This window comes from Montipora foliosa, chromosome 10, assembly GCF_036669935.1.
Source record: "Montipora foliosa isolate CH-2021 chromosome 10, ASM3666993v2, whole genome shotgun sequence".
Taxonomy (NCBI): Eukaryota; Metazoa; Cnidaria; class Anthozoa; order Scleractinia; family Acroporidae; genus Montipora; species Montipora foliosa.
Window position 1 is genome coordinate 23893297 of NC_090878.1, and position 20431 is coordinate 23913727.

General features: G+C 38.0%; 1 protein-coding gene across 1 annotated transcript in view; it reads left to right on the forward strand.

The window, feature by feature from the left end:
• LOC137972953 (cubilin-like) overlaps positions 1-18593 on the forward strand; it is a 156655-nt gene extending 138062 nt beyond the window's left edge. Inside the window, exons 59-71 of the mRNA XM_068819640.1 lie at positions 516-560; positions 1036-1192; positions 3267-3439; positions 4877-4921; positions 5397-5553; positions 7608-7780; positions 9218-9262; positions 9738-9894; positions 11945-12117; positions 13106-13150; positions 15364-15408; positions 16215-16362; positions 18458-18593. Coding sequence (XP_068675741.1) covers positions 516-560; positions 1036-1192; positions 3267-3439; positions 4877-4921; positions 5397-5553; positions 7608-7780; positions 9218-9262; positions 9738-9894; positions 11945-12117; positions 13106-13150; positions 15364-15408; positions 16215-16348 — 1349 coding nt within the window. The 3' untranslated portion in view covers positions 16349-16362; positions 18458-18593. The remainder of the gene's footprint in view (positions 1-515; positions 561-1035; positions 1193-3266; positions 3440-4876; positions 4922-5396; positions 5554-7607; positions 7781-9217; positions 9263-9737; positions 9895-11944; positions 12118-13105; positions 13151-15363; positions 15409-16214; positions 16363-18457) is intronic.
• Positions 18594-20431: the final 1838 nt, after the last annotated feature.

Consider the following 20431-nt stretch of genomic DNA (forward strand, 5'->3'; position numbering starts at 1 on the left):
AAACGGACGCAACATTGTTGGATGTTACATGTTGCGTCCGTTTGCACGCCTTGTTGCATGTTGCGTGTGGCTAGGAGTTGTTGCAAAAAGTTATAAACTGATCAAACTTGTGGGTCAAAAACTCCCCGCATTCCTTTTCTTCCGTGTTCTCCGAAGCGTAGGGCACCAATATTGGATCTGTTTGCACAGCTCTTCCAACATTGTTGGGGCCACCCACGCGCATTACATTGGGTCTCCATGGGGATAGCAATGCATTAACATTTTGAAAACAAGATGGTAGCCGAATTTTGTAAGTTTACAAAGTCTTATGGGTCGTATTGTTCCCATAATACACTGCACGCACTCACATTGTTAGCAGTTGTAGCGTCCGTATGCACATCACTGCTAACATCATCCAACTTCCGCAAAACAACCAACTCTCAACAATGCTGGAGTTGTTGCGTTTTTTTGCACAGGGCTTTACGATCCAGTGACCATTCAGTGACTTGAATTGAATGTCCTTTTTTTCAAAACAGTGTCGACAACATATCGGCCAACGCCCACCACTCAGAGTCCAACAGGTAATAATATTTTAAATGAAACCTTCACTTTGGTCATATCATTCAATAAATATTGATTTAATAGTGACAGAATTGAAAAGACTCAAATGAAAGCCAATCTTGAAAAGTGTGTTACGGTTTGTTTGTTTATTTTCCAACTCACGGTACATAATAGTTCAAATTGTACTTGAATCAAACTCTTTGGTAATGAAACGTTTTGTTCCAGGTATTTCTATATACTTTAAATGTGAATGCTACATTATAATGCAAATACAATACGCCAGAAATAGACCTTTTTGCAGTTATGTGCAATCATATATGCTATCATAGTCAATACATCAACGATGGAGATTTCTCCAAACCTGTAATAGGACGGTCGTTAGCCATAAAAGTATCAGGGTAAATTATCGACGACTGAGTTTACATGTTATGATCATGCTTAATTTAATCATAGCTATTTCCACCACTTTTGTCTTTCATTTACATTTCTACCAAGCTTGTAGACAAGTTGTCAACGATGTCCTGGAAAGTCCTGGATATCCTAACAACTACCCAAGAAGCAAGTCCTGTGTGGCTTTTGTGTACACTGGTTTTGGTGCGGCTTTAAACATTACATTTGAGCACTTCGACCTGGAGTATAGTTCCACCTGCAGGTAATCGCTTAGGTTTCCAATTACGGTTCAGAAGCAACTTCGCTGTGTTGCGTTGCGAACAAACGATCTCGCGCTATGTCAGCTTATTTTATTAACAAATCGGTCACAGACCAAAAATAATAATAATAATAATAATAATAATAATAATAATAATAATAATAATAATAATAATAATAATAATAAAATAAACTGCAAACGAAATATGGTTGATTCCCAGTTAAGATTTGTACAAATTTAAAATAATCTGTGTGAAGTTCAAGAAATCTTTCTTTTTATTCCTTGGCACAATTTCCTTTGTATCCAAGAAGAATAAGGTTATTTTCCGTCCTTTGCCGAACAGAATGTAAGTATTCAAAAGTCATTTAAACAGCTCTTAATCGTATGTTAAGACCTCTGCTTTAAGTTGCATAGACAGGGACAATTTCGCATGGCTATTTGATCCTGATTGGTTAATAGTTGCTGAGCAACGATTTCATGAATGTGATGAGTTTTATGACATGTTCACTACAGGGCAACTTAATTAAAGAATTAACTTTACTATTTTTCTTCGAAATCGTCCAAGTTCTTTCCCTCGCAAATTACACACGGAATAAATCCTTTGTGCAAAAGGGCCCATACGATTGTATATTTATTTCTCGCGGCATTTTCCATCTCATTAAGTGGGATACCTGTGGCACGCCACGTTTAAAAAATGGCTTTAGCGGCTTTAGTTAGCCACTTGCTTGTCACGAAGCTCTTGGCTTGATACTGTCATGTCGGATACACGACATGCGTGAGGTGTCGTTTTTTTCCCAATTCACATACTACTTCCCTTTTTCGAATTTTACTTCCTTCTCAGGCTAAATTCGAAAAGAAAGTATCCCTTATTTTGATTTAGAGCAAAATGTCAAAACATTTGAAACCGCGAACAGAAGTGACAAAAATTGGAAAAAAAAATTGGCTCGCATTTATGAGAGAACATTTCGAAATCCTGATTTAAGGAATCGATCGGCTTTCGCCGTTCCCGCGTTCTACTTTTACTTGTAGTAAAAATGAATCAAATCAGGCCTTTGTGTCGCCATTGCGGTGTTGCTTCTTCAAATCATAAACAAACAGAAGCAGCAACTGTTCAAAGCACTTTATTTGATCCAAAAAAACGGAACCTTATTTTATCGGATTTCACAAAATGTCATAAATCTCATCCGTGACGCCATCACGACAGTTCCGGTCACAGAAGCATAATTTAATTAAATCAAAGCTGTTTTATAATTCAAATATTCTATTTACTACGTGCTGTCAATACTAATACACCTTATTCCAAAAGGGTCGCAATTTAGATATTCTTTTGTTTTTATTGAAATTAGACCTTGATGCCTCGTTCAAGGCAAAATATTCTTTTGAATTTTCAGCTCAAGAACGAGGCGTCAAGAGCTAATTTGAATAAAAACAAAATAATATTTAATTGACGGCTATTTTGGAATAAGGTCTATGCTAACAAGGTAAAAATTATGCAGTCAATGACTTTTTTTTAATATGAACTCAAGCACAACTTGCACAGCAACATTGTAATAGTAACAGAATAAACAAGAAAATATCAGCAAAATTTAATTTGTGGCTACAGTGAAAAACAAACCGCGTTTGGAGCAGCGAAGAAAGGGCAAAGACATCTCCTGTAAAAAAATCAGACCATGACATGTGGATCACGTATTGCACAGAAGGTGCGCTTCCATTGGTCAAAGTAAACAACAGTGCCCAATAAAATATGTTTTATTTTCGACTAGTTTTACACTTTCCAGAGTTGACAGAAACTAGCCCAATCACAAAAAAGGTTGCAATTTGTGGCTACAATGAAAAACAAACCCCCTCGATCTTCAGCTCACGGCCAGAGCAAAAATGAAAAACGAGGTTTGAACTGATACAGCACCCGTAATCATGATCAACAACAACTCTGCAGTATTTTATTTACAGCTCCTGCATGTTGCTTGCTTTGATCAGTGAATCCACGTGTACGCCTACTTGGCGTCTTGTCTTAGCTAATCTTATTAATCTAACCCATTGAAACCACAAAATTGAAAACAACAGGCTTTGTTTTCAGGTATGATTATCTGTTGATTACGAACGACAATGGTGGCTTCAATCGCAAATATTGCGGCAATCGTACTGGACAAAGTGTCATTGTCACTGGTCGCTATGCCAGACTAACGTTTCGTTCAGACTCGAGTGTCCAAAAAACAGGATTCCGGTTACTAATCTTTCGTTTTTACCGCGGTAAGTACAGCAAGGAATAAAGGAATAATTATGAAGTATTTCTTGCTGAATTGAATGGCGAGAGATAAACAAAGAAAGTGAAGAAATAAAAAAAACTAGATCCTTCTGATCTTAGCCGGCTTTTGCTTGCTTGTCGATTAGACCCTATTATAAAGGAGTTTAAACAAGTGAGATGGAAGCTAGAATTGCACCACTAAAGCTAAATTGTCTAAAAATTTAAAATCATGGTATAACATAATGTAGTAGATACAGAGGGTGTAATTATTTTATATCAAAATAATATGCATAAATCTATTTTTCAGTGCCTAAGCACAATAACTATAATTATGTTACAACGCCTTGGCCTACAATCTTAGAAGTTACCATTTAAAAATGGCACATTTTAAGCCCCATGGAACGGACGCAACATTGTCGGCCAACTTTGTTCCAACATTGTTGGGTGTTACATGTGGTTGGGTGTCAACATTGTTCGTTCTACAATAATGTTGACTATCTCGCAATAAATATCGGCCAGCAATCGAGGGATTGGCCCCACTTTTTCGGACTAAAAACGGAAAACTCCGGAGTGAAATTAACTGTTTAGCCCAACTTGAAATCCTTTTGATCGAAGCCAGATATTGCTTGCTTGTCGATTGGGTCCTATCATCAAGGAAGTGTTAAGAAGAGAGATGGAAGCTAGAATTGCACTACTAAAGCTAAATTGGCTAAAAATTTGCAATCATTTTATAACATAATAGATACAAAGGGTTTAATTATCTTATATCAAAATAATATGCATAGATCAATTTTTTCAGTGTCTATACACAATAACTATACTGCTGTTTAATGTCTCCTAATATTACAACGCCTTAAAGGCCAAGCCTAAACCAACGATCCTGCAAATCACTATTTAATTGAGAAATGGCGCATTTTAAGCCCGTCAAAACGGACGCAACATTGTTGGATGTTACATGTTGCGTCCGTTTGCACGCCTTGTTGCATGTTGCGTGTGGCTAGGAGTTGTTGCAAAAAGTTATAAACTGATCAAACTTGTGGGTCAAAAACTCCCCGCATTCCTTTTCTTCCGTGTTCTCCGAAGCGTAGGGCACCAATATTGGATCTGTTTGCACAGCTCTTCCAACATTGTTGGGGCCACCCACGCGCATTACATTGGGTCTCCATGGGGATAGCAATGCATTAACGTTTTGAAAACAAGATGGTAGCCGAATTTTGTAAGTTTACAAAGTCTTATGGGTCGTATTGTTCCCATAATACACTGCACGCACTCACATTGTTAGCAGTTGTAGCGTCCGTATGCACATCACTGCTAACATCATCCAACTTCCGCAAAACAACCAACTCTCAACAATGCTGGAGTTGTTGCGTTTTTTTGCACAGGGCTTTACGATCCAGTGACCATTCAGTGACTTGAATTGAATGTCCTTTTTTTCAAAACAGTGTCGACAACATATCGGCCAACGCCCACCACTCAGAGTCCAACAGGTAATAATATTTTAAATGAAACCTTCACTTTGGTCATATCATTCAATAAATATTGATTTAATAGTGACAGAATTGAAAAGACTCAAATGAAAGCCAATCTTGAAAAGTGTGTTACGGTTTGTTTGTTTATTTTCCAACTCACGGTACATAATAGTTCAAATTGTACTTGAATCAAACTCTTTGGTAATGAAACGTTTTGTTCCAGGTATTTCTATATACTTTAAATGTGAATGCTACATTATAATGCAAATACAATACGCCAGAAATAGACCTTTTTGCAGTTATGTGCAATCATATATGCTATCATAGTGAATACATCAACGATGGAGATTTCTCCAAACCTGTAATAGGACGGTCGTTAGCCATAAAAGTATCAGGGTAAATTATCGACGACTGAGTTTACATGTTATGATCATGCTTAATTTAATCATAGCTATTTCCACCACTTCTGTCTTTCATTTACATTTCTACCAAGCTTGTAGACAAGTTGTCAACGATGTCCTGGAAAGTCCTGGATATCCTAACAACTACCCAAGAAGCAAGTACTGTGTGGCTTTTGTGTACACTGGTTTTGGTGCGGCTTTAAACATTACATTTGAGCACTTCGACCTGGAGTATAGTTCCACCTGCAGGTAATCGCTTAGGTTTCCAATTACGGTTCAGAAGCAACTTCGCTGTGTTGCGTTGCGAACAAACGATCTCGCGCTATGTCAGCTTATTTTATTAACAAATCGGTCACAGACCAAAAATAATAATAATAATAATAATAATAATAATAATAATAATAATAATAAAATAAACTGCAAACGAAATATGGTTGATTCCCAGTTAAGATTTGTACAAATTTAAAATAATCTGTGTGAAGTTCAAGAAATCTTTCTTTTTATTCCTTGGCACAATTTCCTTTGTATCCAAGAAGAATAAGGTTATTTTCCGTCCTTTGCCGAACAGAATGTAAGTATTCAAAAGTCATTTAAACAGCTCTTAATCGTATGTTAAGACCTCTGCTTTAAGTTGCATAGACAGGGACAATTTCGCATGGCTATTTGATCCTGATTGGTTAATAGTTGCTGAGCAACGATTTCATGAATGTGATGAGTTTTATGACATGTTCACTACAGGGCAACTTAATTAAAGAATTAACTTTACTATTTTTCTTCGAAATCGTCCAAGTTCTTTCCCTCGCAAATTACACACGGAATAAATCCTTTGTGCAAAAGGGCCCATACGATTGTATATTTATTTCTCGCGGCATTTTCCATCTCATTAAGTGGGATACCTGTGGCACGCCACGTTTAAAAAATGGCTTTAGCGGCTTTAGTTAGCCACTTGCTTGTCACGAAGCTCTTGGCTTGATACTGTCATGTCGGATACACGACATGCGTGAGGTGTCGTTTTTTTCCCAATTCACATACTACTTCCCTTTTTCGAATTTTACTTCCTTCTCAGGCTAAATTCGAAAAGAAAGTATCCCTTATTTTGATTTAGAGCAAAATGTCAAAACATTTGAAACCGCGAACAGAAGTGACAAAAATTGGAAAAAAAAATTGGCTCGCATTTATGAGAGAACATTTCGAAATCCTGATTTAAGGAATCGATCGGCTTTCGCCGTTCCCGCGTTCTACTTTTACTTGTAGTAAAAATGAATCAAATCAGGCCTTTGTGTCGCCATTGCGGTGTTGCTTCTTCAAATCATAAACAAACAGAAGCAGCAACTGTTCAAAGCACTTTATTTGATCCAAAAAAACGGAACCTTATTTTATCGGATTTCACAAAATGTCATAAATCTCATCCGTGACGCCATCACGACAGTTCCGGTCACAGAAGCATAATTTAATTAAATCAAAGCTGTTTTATAATTCAAATATTCTATTTACTACGTGCTGTCAATACTAATACACCTTATTCCAAAAGGGTCGCAATTTAGATATTCTTTTGTTTTTATTGAAATTAGACCTTGATGCCTCGTTCAAGGCAAAATATTCTTTTGAATTTTCAGCTCAAGAACGAGGCGTCAAGAGCTAATTTGAATAAAAACAAAATAATATTTAATTGACGGCTATTTTGGAATAAGGTCTATGCTAACAAGGTAAAAATTATGCAGTCAATGACTTTTTTTTAATATGAACTCAAGCACAACTTGCACAGCAACAGTGTAATAGTAACAGAATAAACAAGAAAATATCAGCAAAATTTAATTTGTGGCTACAGTGAAAAACAAACCGCGTTTGGAGCAGCGAAGAAAGGGCAAAGACATCTCCTGTAAAAAAATCAGACCATGACATGTGGATCACGTATTGCACAGAAGGTGCGCTTCCATTGGTCAAAGTAAACAACAGTGCCCAATAAAATATGTTTTATTTTCGACTAGTTTTACACTTTCCAGAGTTGACAGAAACTAGCCCAATCACAAAAAAGGTTGCAATTTGTGGCTACAATGAAAAACAAACCCCCCTCGATCTTCAGCTCACGGCCAGAGCAAAAATGAAAAACGAGGTTTGAACTGATACAGCACCCGTAATCATGATCAACAACAACTCTGCAGTATTTTATTTACAGCTCCTGCATGTTGCTTGCTTTGATCAGTGAATCCACGTGTACGCCTACTTGGCGTCTTGTCTTAGCTAATCTTATTAATCTAACCCATTGAAACCACAAAATTGAAAACAACAGGCTTTGTTTTCAGGTATGATTATCTGTTGATTACGAACGACAATGGTGGCTTCAATCGCAAATATTGCGGCAATCGTACTGGACAAAGTGTCATTGTCACTGGTCGCTATGCCAGACTAACGTTTCGTTCAGACTCGAGTGTCCAAAAAACAGGATTCCGGTTACTAATCTTTCGTTTTTACCGCGGTAAGTACAGCAAGGAATAAAGGAATAATTATGAAGTATTTCTTGCTGAATTGAATGGCGAGAGATAAACAAAGAAAGTGAAGAAATAAAAAAAACTAGATCCTTCTGATCTTAGCCGGCTTTTGCTTGCTTGTCGATTAGACCCTATTATAAAGGAGTTTAAACAAGTGAGATGGAAGCTAGAATTGCACCACTAAAGCTAAATTGTCTAAAAATTTAAAATCATGGTATAACATAATGTAGTAGATACAGAGGGTGTAATTATTTTATATCAAAATAATATGCATAAATCTATTTTTCAGTGCCTAAGCACAATAACTATAATTATGTTACAACGCCTTGGCCTACAATCTTAGAAGTTACCATTTAAAAATGGCACATTTTAAGCCCCATGGAACGGACGCAACATTGTCGGCCAACTTTGTTCCAACATTGTTGGGTGTTACATGTGGTTGGGTGTCAACATTGTTCGTTCTACAATAATGTTGACTATCTCGCAATAAATATCGGCCAGCAATCGAGGGATTGGCCCCACTTTTTCGGACTAAAAACGGAAAACTCCGGAGTGAAATTAACTGTTTAGCCCAACTTGAAATCCTTTTGATCGAAGCCAGATATTGCTTGCTTGTCGATTGGGTCCTATCATCAAGGAAGTGTTAAGAAGAGAGATGGAAGCTAGAATTGCACTACTAAAGCTAAATTGGCTAAAAATTTGCAATCATTTTATAACATAATAGATACAAAGGGTTTAATTATCTTATATCAAAATAATATGCATAGATCAATTTTTTCAGTGTCTATACACAATAACTATACTGCTGTTTAATGTCTCCTAATATTACAACGCCTTAAAGGCCAAGCCTAAACCAACGATCCTGCAAATCACTATTTAATTGAGAAATGGCGCATTTTAAGCCCGTCAAAACGGACGCAACATTGTTGGATGTTACATGTTGCGTCCGTTTGCACGCCTTGTTGCATGTTGCGTGTGGCTAGGAGTTGTTGCAAAAAGTTATAAACTGATCAAACTTGTGGGTCAAAAACTCCCCGCATTCCTTTTCTTCCGTGTTCTCCGAAGCGTAGGGCACCAATATTGGATCTGTTTGCACAGCTCTTCCAACATTGTTGGGGCCACCCACGCGCATTACATTGGGTCTCCATGGGGATAGCAATGCATTAACGTTTTGAAAACAAGATGGTAGCCGAATTTTGTAAGTTTACAAAGTCTTATGGGTCGTATTGTTCCCATAATACACTGCACGCACTCACATTGTTAGCAGTTGTAGCGTCCGTATGCACATCACTGCTAACATCATCCAACTTCCGCAAAACAACCAACTCTCAACAATGCTGGAGTTGTTGCGTTTTTTTGCACAGGGCTTTACGATCCAGTGACCATTCAGTGACTTGAATTGAATGTCCTTTTTTTCAAAACAGTGTCGACAACATATCGGCCAACGCCCACCACTCAGAGTCCAACAGGTAATAATATTTTAAATGAAACCTTCACTTTGGTCATATCATTCAATAAATATTGATTTAATAGTGACAGAATTGAAAAGACTCAAATGAAAGCCAATCTTGAAAAGTGTGTTACGGTTTGTTTGTTTATTTTCCAACTCACGGTACATAATAGTTCAAATTGTACTTGAATCAAACTCTTTGGTAATGAAACGTTTTGTTCCAGGTATTTCTATATACTTTAAATGTGAATGCTACATTATAATGCAAATACAATACGCCAGAAATAGACCTTTTTGCAGTTATGTGCAATCATATATGCTATCATAGTGAATACATCAACGATGGAGATTTCTCCAAACCTGTAATAGGACGGTCGTTAGCCATAAAAGTATCAGGGTAAATTATCGACGACTGAGTTTACATGTTATGATCATGCTTAATTTAATCATAGCTATTTCCACCACTTCTGTCTTTCATTTACATTTCTACCAAGCTTGTAGACAAGTTGTCAACGATGTCCTGGAAAGTCCTGGATATCCTAACAACTACCCAAGAAGCAAGTACTGTGTGGCTTTTGTGTACACTGGTTTTGGTGCGGCTTTAAACATTACATTTGAGCACTTCGACCTGGAGTATAGTTCCACCTGCAGGTAATCGCTTAGGTTTCCGATTACGGTTCAGAAGCAACTTCGCTGTTTTGCGTTGCGAACAAACGATCTCGCGCTATGTCAGCTTATTTTATTAACAAATCGGTCACAGACCAAAAAATAAAAAATAAAAAAAAAATAATAATAATAATAATAATAAAATAAACTGCAAACGAAATATTGTTGATTCCCTGTTAAGATTTGTACAAATTTAAAATAATCTGTGTGAAGTTCAAGAAATCTTTCTTTTTATTCCTTGGCACAATTTCCTTTGTATCCAAGAAGAATAAGGTTATTTTCCGTCCTTTGCCGAACAGAATGTAAGTATTCAAAAGTCATTTAAACAGCTCTTAATCGTATGTTAAGACCTCTGCTTTAAGTTGCATAGACAGGGACAATTTCGCATGGCTATTTGATCCTGATTGGTTAATAGTTGCTGAGCAACGATTTCATGAATGTGATGAGTTTTATGACATGTTCACTACAGGGCAACTTAATTAAAGAATTAACTTTACTATTTTTCTTCGAAATCGTCCAAGTTCTTTCCCTCGCAAATTACACACGGAATAAATCCTTTGTGCAAAAGGGCCCATACGATTGTATATTTATTTCTCGCGGCATTTTCCATCTCATTAAGTGGGATACCTGTGGCACGCCACGTTTAAAAAATGGCTTTAGCGGCTTTAGTTAGCCACTTGCTTGTCACGAAGCTCTTGGCTTGATACTGTCATGTCGGATACACGACATGCGTGAGGTGTCGTTTTTTTCCCAATTCACATACTACTTCCCTTTTTCGAATTTTACTTCCTTCTCAGGCTAAATTCGAAAAGAAAGTATCCCTTATTTTGATTTAGAGCAAAATGTCAAAACATTTGAAACCGCGAACAGAAGTGACAAAAATTGGAAAAAAAAATTGGCTCGCATTTATGAGAGAACATTTCGAAATCCTGATTTAAGGAATCGATCGGCTTTCGCCGTTCCCGCGTTCTACTTTTACTTGTAGTAAAAATGAATCAAATCAGGCCTTTGTGTCGCCATTGCGGTGTTGCTTCTTCAAATCATAAACATACAGAAGCAGCAACTGTTCAAAGCACTTTATTTGATCCAAAAAACACGGAACCTTATTTTATCGGATTTCACAAAATGTCATAAATCTCATCCGTGACGCCATCACGACAGTTCCGGTCACAGAAGCATAATTTAATTAAATCAAAGCTGTTTTATAATTCAAATATTCTATTTACTACGTGCTGTCAATACTAATACACCTCATTCCAAAAGGGTCGCAATTTAGATATTCTTTTGTTTTTATTGAAATTAGACCTTGATGCCTCGTTCAAGGCAAAATATTCTTTTGAATTTTCAGCTCAAGAACGAGGCATCAAGGGCTAATTTGAATAAAAACAAAATAATATTTAAATGACGGCTATTTTGGAATAAGGTCTATGCTAACAAGGTAAAAATTATGCAGTCAATGACTTTTTTTTAATATGAACTCAAGCACAACTTGCACAGCAACAGTGTAATAGTAACAGAATAAACAAGAAAATATCAGCAAAATTTAATTTGTGGCTACAGTGAAAAACAAACCGCGTTTGGAGCAGCGAAGAAAGGGCAAAGATATCTCCTGTAAAAAAATCAGACCATGACATGTGGATCACGTATTGCACAGAAGGTGCGCTTCCATTGGTCAAAGTAAACAACAGTGCCCAATAAAATATGTTTTATTTTCGACTAGTTTTACACTTTCCATAGTTGACAGAAACTAGCCCAATCACAAAAAAGGTTGCAATTTGTGGCTACAATGAAAAACAAACCCCCCTCGATCTTCAGCTCACGGCCAGAGCAAAAATGAAAAACGAGGTTTGAACTGATACAGCACCCGTAATCATGATCAACAACAACTCTGCAGTATTTTATTTACAGCTCCTGCATGTTGCTTGCTTTGATCAGTGAATCCACGTGTACGCCTACTTAGCGTCTTGTCTTAGCTAATCTTATTAATCTAACCCATTGAAACCACAAAATTGAAAACAACAGGCTTTGCTTTCAGGTATGATTATCTGTTGATTACGAACGACAATGGTGGCTTCAATCGCAAATATTGCGGCAATCGTACTGGACAAAGTGTTATTGTCACTGGTCGCTATGCCAGACTAACGTTTCGTTCAGACTCGAGTGTCCAAAAAACAGGATTCCGGTTACTAATCTTTCGTTTTTACCGCGGTAAGTACAGCAAGGAATAAAGGAATAATTATGAAGTATTTCTTGCTGAATTGAATGGCGAGAGATAAACAAAGAAAGTGAAGAAATAAAAAAATTAGATCCTTCTGATCTTAGCCGGCTTTTGCTTGCTTGTCGATTAGACCCTATTATAAAGAAGTTTAAACAAGTGAGATGGAAGCTAGAATTGCACCACTAAAGCTAAATTGTCTAAAAATTTAAAATCATGGTATAACATAATGTAGTAGATACAGAGGGTGTAATTATTTTATATCAAAATAATATGCATAAATCTATTTTTCAGTGCCTAAGCACAATAACTATAATTATGTTACAACGCCTTGGCCTACAATCTTAGAAGTTACCATTTAAAAATGGCACATTTTAAGCCCCATGGAACGGACGCAACATTGTCGGCCAACTTTGTTCCAACATTGTTGGGTGTTACATGTGGTTGGGTGTCAACATTGTTCGTTCTACAATAATGGTGACTATCTCAACATTGTTGGCCAACATTGTTCCAACAATGTTGGGTGTTACATGTTGCGTCCGTTTGCACGCCTTGTTGCATGAAGTTTGAAAGTGGTCAAATTTTTGGGTCAAAAACTCCCAACATTTCTTTTGTTCCGTGATCTGCGAAGCGTAGCGCACCAATATTGGCTCCATTCGCGCAGCACTTCCAACATTGTTGGGGTCACCCAAGCGCATTACACTGGGTCTCCATGGAGATAGGAACGCTTTAACATGTTTAAAACAAGATGGCAGCTGAATTTCGTAAGTTTACAAAGTCTCATGGGTCGTATCCTTCCCATAATACACTGCACGTACATTGATAGCAGTTGTAGCTTACGTTTTCGCATCTCTGCTAACATCATCCAACATCTGCAGAACCAACAACTCTGAACAATGCTAGAGTTGTTGCGTCCATTTGCACAGGGCTTTACAGTCCAGTTATCATTTAGTGACTTGAATGTCCTTTTTTTCAAAACAGTATCGACAACTCATCGGCCAACGCCCACCACTCAGACTCCATCAGGTAATAATTTTTTAAATAAAACCTTCCCTTTAATAATATCAATCGATACATTTTGATTTATAGCCTGCGATAGCATCGGGTTTTTTCGGAAAGAAACGACCGCCGGAAATACGTCTGCTTTCGCAGGACATTTGACTCACTGCTGACAGAATTTATAAGACTCAAGTGAAAGCCAAATTTGACAAGTGTGTCATGGTTTGTTTGTTTATTTTTCAACAGTAGCTCTTATATGATAGACCAAATTGTACCTAATTCAAACCCTTTGGGAATAAAACGTTTTGTCCCAGGTATTTCCATATCATTTAAATGTTAATGCTACATTATAAGGCAAATACAATACACAACGAACTGATTTAGGTACAACATTAAGTTGGCCTATTTGGTCTATCGATTCCATGCATTCGTGAATCCCAGTGTGTTAGCTTCTCGCAATTGATTTAGAACTAGCACTTAACAAAGGCTCATAGGAGGTTGCTATCAGCCTTATTTTAAGGCTCACTCCACTGCGGTCGCAAACATTGGAAAATGGCCTTATTTTCTGGACCCCTACAGAAAAGAAAATGTAAAGATTGAATGATGATTCCGAGTGCTTAATTCCGCCCGTGTAGCCCTTTATACTGAACGACATTGTTAACCACGAATGGATACATACCATCAAAAGAAAATTAAGACCAAGTCACTCATATTTTTCACTGTTCCGATGAAAATTACTTAAAATCTATTATCAGTTCCGTGTCGAACTATGGGAGAATCTTGGACCTCGGGCGTGTGTACGGACCTCACTGCGTTCGGTCTGTACTCACGACCTCGGTAAAGATTCTCCCATACAGACCTCCTGCTCGGTTAATATATAACAGCTAAAAAACAAAATCTAAACTCTATAGTCGGCAAAAGCGAGACATCACCACGAACACGATGATTGATGATCTGAAGAAGAAGGCTGCTCGCTTAATGACCAAACTGAAAGATAACAAAGGTAAGTGGGGCGAGAACTTCAGAGGATTCAATTCACGGAAGCCTGTAGACTCAAATTGCGCGTCACTCGACAGCATATACAAGATGTGTACCATTTTCGAACGGCGGCTCGGAAGGACGGGTGGCATTGGAGTGTATTAGAAGCCGAAAAAACCTCCAAAAAATATATAAACTTGCAATAAAATTTCTATCAAAACAGAAACACATTCAACTGATATGCACACTAATCTGCATGACTTAAAAGACGCAGAGATGTGGCAGCCTTCTCGCTCTGCACTATGGCGGCGACAGCCTAGTTTGGGAGATGCACCTCAGGGAAAAACCATAGACCCTATGCAAAAATGGCTGCCTTTAAATTATTCTTTTGTTCATAGTCAAAATAGCCCAACTAACCTCGTTTTTGAGACAAAAATTCTAAAGAATTTGTTATCCCGAACGAGGTTAGTTGGGCTATTTTGACTATGAACAAAAGAATAATTTAAAGGCAGCCATTTTTGCATAGGGTCTATGGTTTTTCCCTGAGGTGCATCTCCCAAACTAGGCTGTCGCCGCCATAGTGCAGAGCGAGAAGGCTGCCACATCTCTGCGTCTTTTAAGTCATGCAGATTAGTGTGCATATCAGTTGAATGTGTTTCTGTTTTGATAGAAATTTTATTGCAAGTTTATATATTTTTTGGAGGTTTTTTCGGCTTCTAATACACTCCAATGCCACCCGTCCTTCCGAGCCGCCGTTCGAAAATGGTACACATCTTGTATATGCTGTTGTTCCAACAATGTTGGGTGTTACATGTTGCGTCCGTTTGCACGCCTTGTTGCATGAAGTTTGAAAGTGGTCAAATTTTTGGGTCAAAAACTCCCAACATTTCTTTTGTTCCGTGATCTGCGAAGCGTAGCGCACCAATATTGGCTCCATTCGCGCAGCACTTCCAACATTGTTGGGGTCACCCAAGCGCATTACACTGGGTCTCCATGGAGATAGGAACGCTTTAACATGTTTAAAACAAGATGGCAGCTGAATTTCGTAAGTTTACAAAGTCTCATGGGTCGTATCCTTCCCATAATACACTGCACGTACATTGATAGCAGTTGTAGCTTACGTTTTCGCATCTCTGCTAACATCATCCAACATCTGCAGAACCAACAACTCTGAACAATGCTAGAGTTGTTGCGTCCATTTGCACAGGGCTTTACAGTCCAGTTATCATTTAGTGACTTGAATGTCCTTTTTTTCAAAACAGTATCGACAACTCATCGGCCAACGCCCACCACTCAGACTCCATCAGGTAATAATTTTTTAAATAAAACCTTCCCTTTAATAATATCAATCGATACATTTTGATTTATAGCCTGCGATAGCATCGGGTTTTTTCGGAAAGAAACGACCGCCGGAAATACGTCTGCTTTCGCAGGACATTTGACTCACTGCTGACAGAATTTATAAGACTCAAGTGAAAGCCAAATTTGACAAGTGTGTCATGGTTTGTTTGTTTATTTTTCAACAGTAGCTCTTATATGATAGACCAAATTGTACCTAATTCAAACCCTTTGGGAATAAAACAGAAACACATTCAACTGATATGCACACTAATCTGCATGACTTAAAAGACGCAGAGATGTGGCAGCCTTCTCGCTCTGCACTATGGCGGCGACAGCCTAGTTTGGGAGATGCACCTCAGGGAAAAACCATAGACCCTATGCAAAATGGCTGCCTTTAAATTATTCTTTTGTTCATAGTCAAAATAGCCCAACTAACCTCGTTCGGGATAACAAATTCTTTAGAATTTTTGTCTCAAAAACGAGGTTTGTTGGGCTATTTTGAATATGAACAAAAGAATAATTTAAAGGCAGCCATTCTTGCATAGGGTCTATTGAGTTGAACAGTTACTATCAATTTACCACGGCCGCAAAACGGCAAAACAAATTTGAAAAGCAATTTCAATGACAGCAAAAAGTTAAGTCTTTCGCGCACACTGTTGACAAGTTTTTCGATACAGGAACATCTCCCTTTTTCCTCCTTTCATCACTTCTTTCGTTTTTCAGGGGCGAACTTACTCACTCGTTGAGAATCTTTTATTACTTTAATCAATAGGCCAGTCAGATGAGAAAGAAACGTTGGTGAAACTTGGCGAAAAGAAACATGACCTGGATGGTCACATGCTGATACAAAAGACAGTTGAAACTATGACGAAGAACTTGTTCAACGTCAAAAAGAAAAAGGCCTGAGATCCAACAACCGGGTAAAAAAGATAATTTCATCTCTACTGAAGAAATCTAATGAAAATTCTCTTTCCTTTCGAAAAATGGGCTAATTTTGTAAATTCCTAATAATCCCGTAGAGGATGAGCCCTTAAGGAGACAATTTTAGTAATCAACTTGTCTCAATCAGGAATTTGTTTCCGAGTTCTTATACGATTAGTTCGGAAATAGCTTTCGCGTTTAAACCACTTTTATACAGGTAAAAGGCTTTCGAGCATACTGTCTTTTAATAATTGCTTTGACATAATATGGTAATTCTTTGGGGACCTACTCCTTCCTTTTCTCTAGCAATCTGGGCTGCCAAAATTCAGGCCATCACGACGAAATTAACATGGGGCATCAGTGTGAAACGATATTTGGAAAGATGCCCACAAATCACTCAAAAATTGATAATTAGCCACTATTAACAATACCATAATGCTGTTTGTTTGCCCCTCCAAAATTTTGCGTAAGTATTGAGTTTTATTTTCTGTAATTGGGACTTACAATGCTCTCAAGAAAGGAAAGGAAAGGAACATTATTTAAGTGCCTAGTTGTTCTAGTGCTGGAGCACTAACTGGGGACACTGTAAACTGAAATCAACAATTAACTCAAATCAAGTCAATTGTTAGTTTTTGAAGAGATGGGAAACCGGAGTACCCGGAGAAAACCTCTCGGTGCAGAGTAGAGAACCAACAAACTCAACCCACACATGACGGCGGATCTGAAAATCGAACCCGGGCCACATTGGTGGGAGGCGAGAAACTAGAAACAATGCTTACGCCAACTAGAAACAAATGCTTACGCAAACTAGAAACAATGCTTACGCAAAATTATGGAGGGACAAACAAAAAGTATTATGGTATTTTTGATAATGGCTAATTATTTTAAAGTGCCAATACGAACAAACACCTAACCATGCTCTTTTAGCAAATTTTGAAACACAGTGGGGGTAAGATCCGATCGAGAGGCTGTTAATTTTAATTAAGTAGACCGAAGTACAACTTTATGATTTTACAAGTCACGTTCAGAACTGATCTCAAGGGAAAGACCTCATGTATATACCCACCACGAGCCCCTAGCTACGTAATACACGCTCTTGTATTGAATATTCCACTATTCAGTCACCCGTATTCATTTACCTTCATATACATGCATTTAACTATGCATAGAGATTAAGGTAAACGAATATTGATGACTCCATGATAGGGTATTCATTATTTTAGAGTGTATTACGTAGTTGGGGACTCAAGGTGTATATACATGGCATCTCTGCCGACCTCACAGTAAGCCCTAGAGAGCTTGATTGACGAGAGAAATGTCGTCCGTCAAAGACCCACTAGATAAAGAATACAGCGTGTTAACTATGCAAGGGACAAAAACTATATAGCCAGAGAACTCCAAACTGACAGCTATAGGAGAGTCTTTGTTTATTTTTGCCTCATTTGTACAAGGCTATCGTTTTTAAATCAGTCACCTGAGAATTAAGTACTGAATATTGAAAGTGCATTGCGTAATAAGCTATCTCTGAAAATTTAAACGCGATATTCCAGATAACCTCTGAGCAATGATGCTTTGAAAATTCTAAAGTTTACGAAGGATGTATGGGATATTTAGCGCCTTTGTCACCCAAGAATTTATCAGTTTTTGATGACTAATTACTGGCCCAATTATCAAGGGCAAAAGGCTTAAACGAATTGGGGCTTAAATAAGTTTAACAATTTCTTTTACCTTTTGAAGTCAATTTGTAAGTAGCCTGATGCTTCTGTGAGTCATGTCGTATGTTCTTGGCACAAAGTGTAGACAATGACGTCAGCAAAGATTCCTTTATACCTGTCTGTCTTAAAAGATTGAGTTCGTGATGTCACTTTTCCTCCTCCCAGCTCTCTAAAGATTTAAGTTGGCAAAGACAAAACGTTAAACGAAACGAGAGCTTTTAACTCAAAATAAACAATCTTCTGCCCATAACGAAGGTTGAAACTTTCGTCAGTCGAGTGATAGGCAAACACACATTCGAAATTAAAAGAAATTTGAAAGAAGGAATGAAAAGAAATCTGATTTCATACTAACTTTTTTCGCAAATATTTTATTCTATAGTGACCAAGTCTCGGACACGGACCAGACGAAACCAAGCATCAAACAGAGCTGAGGGGGATTAAATAGAACGTAGCGCATATATTCGATGTTAAGAGGAACTCTTTAAATAAACAAGGCAAAGCAAATAAAAGTTCAGAACGGACAAAACTCTGCCTCTTTTGCTTTGGGATTTTTTAGTAGACATTTGAAGACATGTCCGCATAGCGATGCTATAAATTGATTGGCCATCGAAACACTACATGACTTGTTAATGAAGGCGATGGTGAATGTTTATCATGGAATGTCTTTTTGCAATATTGACTCGGGGATACTCGGAAAAAATCCGAGTGCTTCTCTTCATGAGTCGAACCCACGACCTTCCAATTACTAGTTCGGATACTCAAGCACTGAGGAAAAGGAGACTCGTGGGAGTCATGCCATGATCCATGATTTCGATGGTGTCTCGGTGATACTCGGAAAAAGTCCGAATGCTCCTCGGCAGAAGTCGAACCTACAACCTTCCATTACTAGTTCGGATGCTCAGGCACTGAGATATAGGAGACTCGTGGGAGCCAGGCCATGATACATGATTTCGATGGTGTCTCGGGGATACTCGGAAAAAATCCGAGTGCTCCTTTGCACGAGTCGAACCGACCAGCTTCCGATTACTAGTTCGGATGCTCATCACTGAGCTATAGGAGAATTGTGGGAGTCAGGCCATGATCCATGATTTTGATGGTGCCTCGGGGACACCCGGAAAAAACCCGATGGCCTCTTTTCAGGCCTTCCGATTACTAGTTCTGATGCCAGTCTATCTCTGTTCTACGTATAGGAGACTTGTGGCAGTTAAGCCATTGAATTAAAGGTTATGTAATTTCATGACGCCGAAAATGCCGTAATCGGCTTAAAACTTAAATCCCAAAATGCAATAACCACTTAAAACTGTTGAACAACAAAAAGAAATACAACAAAAGGAAAGAGAAGCATGGATGGACGAAAGTGGACAAGATTGAAACGGATTGCATTTGGGTAATCTTGAAAAACTTTAGCCCGACGTTTTTCAAGTTTAAGGCAAATCGCCTCGATAAAGGCCGTTTTTGCTCAGAATCATCTTGTTTGTTATGTAACGATAATCAGTTTATCAAGCAGTAAAGGAATTCCAAATTACCATTTTCGTGTTTAAACTCGTGATAAACGAAAACATGTTCCCTAAACACCCTAAAATGAGGTGACATAGACCCTTTGCATAAATGGCGCCCAAATTTCAACTGACAACTGTCCCTCTCTACTGCTGGGACTGGGATGGTTGAATGCTAACGTTACTTAGTCAGAAGTAACGAAAGGCAAGCCTGAAAAATTCAGGCTGGAACTGAATTTGAACCAATTGGCCTTATCACGGTTTTCGACGCCATCTTGACGTGTAGGCAAAGCGGTCAGAAATTACAGTGTTTGTATGAGAATCCGATAGCAAATAACTTCTTCCAAAATTGAATTTTTCACAATTTCTGAATCGCAACGTTAAAATACTAGGTGGAAGATTGTATTCACCAAGTTTGAAGGATGTAGCTTGGCTAGAAGACGCTCAGTTAATTTTTTGAATTTTCAATACATTTGTCTGTAAATTTGGCTGGGTAGACAAACGTCATGACGCGGTTTGCGGGAAAAAAATTTAAAGACAAATATATGGAAAATATAAAAAAAATTAGCTCAGCGACTTATAGGAAAGCTACATCCTTCAAACTTGGTGAATACAATCTTCTACCTAGTATTTTAACGTTTTGTCTCACAAATTGTGTAAAATTCAATTTTGGAAGAAGTTATTTGATATCGGATTCCCGTACAAACACTGTAATTTCTGACCGCTTTGCCTACCCGTCAAGATGGCGTCGAAAACCGTGATAAAGCCCATTAACTGTAATTTGTGATACTCCAGGTACCGAGTGAGCCATCCAACTTGAAATCTAAAAATGCATCTCTCTGCAGTTCACGATGTAG